The 6,000-nt window shown below is 44.4% G+C and overlaps 1 protein-coding gene across 12 annotated transcripts in view; it reads left to right on the top strand.

Moving 5' to 3' along the window:
* Positions 1-2,997: 2,997 nt before the first annotated feature.
* Positions 2,998-6,000, top strand: part of ATOSA (atos homolog A) — a 96,399-nt gene continuing 93,396 nt past the window's right edge. For 6 of the 12 annotated variants that reach the window (XR_013521007.1, XR_013521009.1, XM_035259686.3 and 3 more), the window contains exons 1-2: positions 3,345-3,422; positions 4,579-4,695. Coding sequence is in view for 4 of the 12 variants with exons in the window: in XM_035259686.3 (XP_035115577.1) it covers positions 4,680-4,695 (16 nt within the window). In the remaining 8 variants the exon portion in view is untranslated. Of the gene's footprint in view, positions 3,275-3,344; positions 4,199-4,578; positions 4,696-6,000 lie in introns of those variants that run through there. The other 6 variants (XR_013521006.1, XM_009005464.5, XR_013521008.1 and 3 more) reach the window with 4 other exon arrangements.

The following is a 6,000-nucleotide window of genomic DNA, read 5'->3' as shown; positions in this document are numbered from 1 at the left end:
TTTTAAGATACTAGAGAGATCTTAACATTTTTCACTCACTTAGTGTAATTTTTACAGAATTAAAGATCTTCATGTTTGAGTAATCATTCAGAACCTCCAGAACTCTAGTCACTGGATTTGGAACCTACCCAAATGGTCTACCTCATCTTAACTTCATTCGTCTACTTATCTAAGTTCACATTCACAGATGGGGGATGGGAGTAGGACTACAACATATCTTTTTTTTTTTTTAAGGGTTCCTACTCTGATGAGACAATGTAAAATGTATACATTGCCCCCAAAGTATAAATGAAAATATATCCTTGAAAATGAAATTTGTGCCACCCACCAATTTCTCAACTCTAGCTTTATCCCACTAGCAAGAAAATGCCAGCCAGTATTAGGCGTGCACGCTACAGGCTTGCAAGAAAAGCATATTAGTCAATACAAAGGTTAACATGTATTTAGCCCCTACTTTATATCCAGTTCTTTGCTAAGTGCTAAGGCTAGAACAAAGAAAAAGGTACCAACCCTGTTCTTGTGGAGCTCATTCTGGTAGCCTGGACTGGTTCCATGACTTTGGGCACAGTAACAGCCTTGTATTCATAAAGTGAGCAAACCAGTTATCCTCATCACCTCAATCAGTAAAAGAACTTAGAGACAGTCATTACAGATTGATCATACACTACCCATTTCAACAAAATCTGTCAAAGCTGAGGGAATGAAGATGAGTTAACTTTTTTTGAAGTTAATTACTCATATATGGCATTAGAACCCTAGAGGAAAGCAAAATGAAAAACAAATCAGATGAAAAGAGGGTAAGGTTCCTGCCTGCTATCTTGATTCCCTTGGTCACCCTTACCCCTCACGAGCTAGGAACTAGAGGCATTTGTTCTGCTTATGTGCTCTGAGGTGTGAACAGAGCACCTTAGAGCAAGTTGCCATTTCAAGTCATTATTTCCAAACACTCTGAAAATGTTACATAATCATAGGATAAAAGAAAGAGATAATAACTATTGTCAGAGTCTAAATACCTCGCTTTTATAGGTGAAACAAAGGTTTTAGAATGTGACTTGATTAGGGCCATATAACTGTAATAGTACTATAAGTATCCTGAGAGTACTAACCCTATCTGGCTTAGATGACCTTTATATTTTCAGATACTTGTATGTGGCTAGCAGGTAATATCCAGTAAATGCATATTATAGAATGAAACAATTTAAATAATGAGTCAGAAATACACCATTTAAATATTTTTCTACTGCCATAATAATTTGAAATTTTTGAACAGGTTTAAGATTCTAAATTTTAAAAAAATTCAGGTTAGTCTAACAAATGTTGACATCATTTACCCATGTGCTGTTAAAAATGGTTTAAAAGAGAATAGTTTGTGCTCCAGACTAATAGTCTTGGCTTCTGCTCTCAATACTTTCTGGTCTTTACACCTCTTTTGCATTCAATAGAGGAAGAAAGAAGCTGAACCAGATTTCACTGCCTGTTCACCCAGTAAGCCTTTTACAATAGCTGTTATTTGGTCCCAGCTGTTGTGCTAAATTTAGGTTTTTGGCTTATCTATAACTGTTCTGTCTCCCATTACGAAGGTTAATTGCAAAGTGATTGTAGAACTAGTAAAACTTCTGTTCATTTTTTTAAAACTACAAAACACAGTATTCAATAATATCGAAGTCAAATCCACTGGGATTTAACATTTGTAGCATTTTATAGATTAAAGAACTATTGCCATTTGTCAGTTTCATCTTCATGGTGCCAGAACATTTCAAAGAAAATGAAATGTTACCCTCCTGAATGTCCTCTCTGCTCTAATTAGATATAATCATGGAGTTAAGGGTAATGATTTCAGTTGTACATGTTATTTTACTGTATATATCTAAACACTAGAAAATAATACTTTTTTTTTTTTGAGACGGAGTTTCGCTCTTGTTACCCAGGCTGGAGTGCAATGGCGCGATCTCGGCTCACAGCAACCTCCGCCTCCTGGGTTCAGGCAATTCTCCTGCCTCAGCCTCCCGAGTAGCTGGGATTACAGGCATGCACCACCATGCCCAGCTAATTTTTTGTATTTTTAGTAGAGACGGGGTTTCACCATGTTGACCAGGATGGTCTCGATCTCTTGACCTTGTGATCCACCCATCTCGGCCTCCCAAAGTGCTGGGATTACAGGCTTGAGCCACCACGCCCGGCCACTTTTAAAATATTTCATAATGTTTTTTTCATAAGAACTTTATCTGAGGCCAAAAAAATAGACTTGCCAATCTTGCACTTGATAAAACTCTTCTAATGTGAAAACAGTACATACTCATTGTAAAAATGTTTGAAACAGAAGAGCACAAATTTAAAAAAACCGTCTTTAGACTTGTCCTAGTACTTTCCTGTTGTGATCCTTTTATGCAAAATTACATCTTAAAAAACCTTTTTCTAACGAAACTAAACAGCCTTGCAAATTTTTGCTTGCCACCATTTGTACTTTGTCTATAAACTGAGTAGCTAATAGCTGCAGCGCTTGTTAGGATTGCTTTTTTTAAGCACAGCAGATTCTTGTCATCTGTTTGTGTTTAAATGACGACAACATCACAACACGAAATGTCATCATGTCACATTGCTATAGCACAACAGCACAATTACAGCTCCCTAACAATAACATGCTGTCAAAGTGTCCTGCCCATGAGTCAGTGTTTTAGAAGTTATGAAGGTTATTTTTAGCACAGCGAATATCTTGGAAGCTTGGGTTCTGAATCCTACTAAAATCCCTAGTGATTTGGGAAAATCTAGGATGGGGGTGGGCTTCCGGGTTCTTAAATTCTCCCACTCCCTGACCCGCATAGCTGCCCACCCTCCTGTGCCGGCCACATTAAACCTGGCTCCATTTTGCGCTGCAATACACTTGGGGCTCGATCACAACTCTGCGCCAACATCCCGTGTGGAGGAGGAGGAGGAGGAGGAGGAGGAGGAGGAGGAGGAGGAGGCTATAATTATCCTCCACGTCTGGGGCAGGCCCTTGGATGACACCTCCCCAGTTACCCTGCGCTCTAATAGCGCAGCTCCAATTCCCGGTCTCAGAATCCAGGCCCGCCTCGGCCCGCTAGGAGTGCAACCGAAGTGCCTGGGGCCTCTTGGGCTTCCCGGGCTTCGCCGGTGCCTCCAACACCCTCGCACCCGCCGGGCACCTGCACCGAAAATCCGACCCCAAACTAGCGCCCCAGGGCGAGTGGCGGCGTTGCCACAGCAACCGGGCTGCAGGGCCGCGGAGGCCGCCGGGGAGGAAGTGACGAGCTGGGTGGGTTGGCTGTTGTTGAGGCACGTGACCCAGGCAGTGTTTTGACAGGGCAAACAGCAGAGAAAGAACTGGCCGAGCGAGGGGGACGGGGAGCCCGGGCGCCAGAGCTAGAGACAGCGGGCGGGCAAGGAGCTGGCAGCGGCGCTGGGCAAGCGGGCCGGCCGGAGCGACGGGCGGGGGAAGCCCGGGGGGCGCGGGCTCGGGTGCCAGGCAGGCAGGGCGAAGGGCTCAGCGCAGGGAACGAGCGAGGCGGTGGCTAAGGCGCGGGTGGATGGCCACAGGGGCGCCGGGGAGCCGCTTCGGGCTGGTCGTCTCCGGCCCCCACTGTCCCCTGAGGCAGCCCCGGGGGCCGCTGCGCTGCACATTCCGCTCCCGCCGGCCCTGCGTCTCTCGGAGCCTGGGGTCTGAGGTGGGAGTGTGATGTGAGCCGCTGGGCGAGCGGCGGAGAGAAGTGCCAAGAGGAGGCGGGTTCGGGACGGGAGAGGAGAGCGAGTTAGTCAGCTGAGGTCGGCCAAGGGGGCCGAGGAGCCGGCCAGCCTGAGAGCGCCATGAAAACAACTCTCCCGCGCGGAGAGGGGCAGGCGCAGCGCTCGGTGCAGCGGGGCTGAAGGAAATCCGGGGTCGCCGCGGGACGGAAGGGGCTGCGCAGAGCAGGGGGCGAGCCCCCGGCTGTAAACACCTCCCTTGGAGCCGGTCGAGGAGGACTGGCTGGGAGTTGGTAGGGTCGCTCCGGGACAGCCCGGAACAGTTTGTTTGGGGCTGGGGGCTGGGCAGGAGGAGGTGGCTTGGGTTTCGGTGTAAACTTGGCGGCGGTGCCGCAGGAAGGCTAGCCAGAGGGTAATTACACAGGTGAGGCCCGGCGGGGCGGGCGGAGCGCTTGGGAGGCACCCGGGACTGGAAGACTTGGCTGCGCCCGGGCACCAGGTGGGAGAATTTCCATACCAGCCCTTGCGTAGGTGCCACTGATTCCAGAGGCGTTTTTGTAGGAAAGGGTTAGTTTATGTTGCTCGTATCTTTTTCTTCTTCTTGCCTGTACCTCCAGGTTATAAATAGATCTTGTTTGGTTCAGAGACTGTGTGTCAGAAAAGGACACATTGGCCTGGAGAGCACAGAGGCAGGGAAGAGGGTGCTCGATCCAGAGGAGATGGGGGAGGCAGTGCAGAGAGAGTTTTGCTTTTTTCAGACCAGCCGAGGGTGCTGTCACCGCAGTTGGTGCCAGGAAGAGGCCTAACTTAACAGTAGTTTACTTGCAAGGTCCGAGTATCAGAATAGGGCCAGATTAATTTTATTTTTATCTCTTTCAGCTTTTTGAAAACGAAGCAGAAGCCGTAGAATCAGCAGCGAGCCTGTTGAAAGAACCCACACGTGCGTTTCACAGCACTCTGGGTGAAAATTGGATGTGAAAATGAAGCCAGACCGAGGTAAATGATTTGTTTAAGTAGGGCTTGTTCCCCCACCTCCTTCTTTTCTGTGCCTCAATTTAGAAGTGTTAACCTAATTCTGCAGTAGGATCAACTATTTCTGTATCATATGTGATTATCTGATTTTGTGACAGATTCCAGCTGGTGAGGTAGAGAAAGGCATATGGAAGAGAAGGTTAAGCGTTTTTTTCAAAAGTGCTTTTGAAGCAGTAGCTTCAAGAGAGATTCTAGTGCATCTCAAAATGAAAGTAAAGAACAGTATTTCTATCTGTTGCCACAATACACGTATCATCTTAGAGTTGTACTTGCTTGTTTTTAGGTAGTCAGTCTAACCTCAAACAAGTTCATAAGCATTTTAAACTTGAATGTGAACTTGATAAAATGAAGAGAAAACTTAAGGTTGAGTTGATAACTATTATTTTATTATTATTACTTTGATTAGTTGATTATTGTGCTTTAAGCAAACTCCAAAAGTTTGCAGAGTACTCTAGTATTCAATATATCAGCATATGAACAGTTTGGGCCACTGAAACCCCTAGTGATAAGTAGATGTCACTTCCTTTCTAAACCTGTGTTTTCAGGATTTCTAAGAATATGTATACACTGCTTTTCAAGGATCTCAAAGTAATTGTTTATCAGTCTTCTGATGAATGACAAGAACCGATTTTAGAAGATGTTAATGTAGTGGTGGTTGGTAGTGAAAGCTTTTCAGATAGGAGTCTGATTCCAGGGAACATTGTGAAGTGGGAATTATTTGATAGGGAGCTGGACTAGATGACAGATTTCCTTCCAAGTCCAAGATTTTAGAATTGGAAAATTAATATATCCTACAAAGTCGATGCTTATTTTAAAATGTATATGTATTAAACAGGTTGTTTTCTATATATTTTTCAAAGTGATTATACAGATTCTCTATGTAAAATAGGTATATTGAAATGCACCAGAAGGAACTGGAGAAAACCACACTCAATTTTTAAATTAGTTTTAGGTGTTTCGCTATTGCATAAAATCAGGCAACAGCTATGTATATTTCAAGTATTAGCAAGTGTATTGCTCCTGAGCACGTTGCTTGTGTGGAATGCCAAGTTTAGATTTTTAGATTACATCAGTGGCTTTGGAAAAATGGCACCAAGGTCAGTAATTGAATCTCAGAATAAACAAGCAAATAAAATCAAAGTCACTGTTTGTTTTGGATTGTTGTTAAATGTTGCTTTACAGTAATAAGCAGTTTTTAAAATACTATTTGCAACGAAAACTAGTGTTAAACATCGTAAAATATTTAGTTATGTACTGAAACGGATTTTT

This window comes from Callithrix jacchus, chromosome 8 (assembly GCF_049354715.1).
Source record: "Callithrix jacchus isolate 240 chromosome 8, calJac240_pri, whole genome shotgun sequence".
NCBI classification, from domain to species: Eukaryota; Metazoa; Chordata; class Mammalia; order Primates; family Cebidae; genus Callithrix; species Callithrix jacchus.
This window is presented reverse-complemented; position numbering and strand designations above follow the sequence as displayed.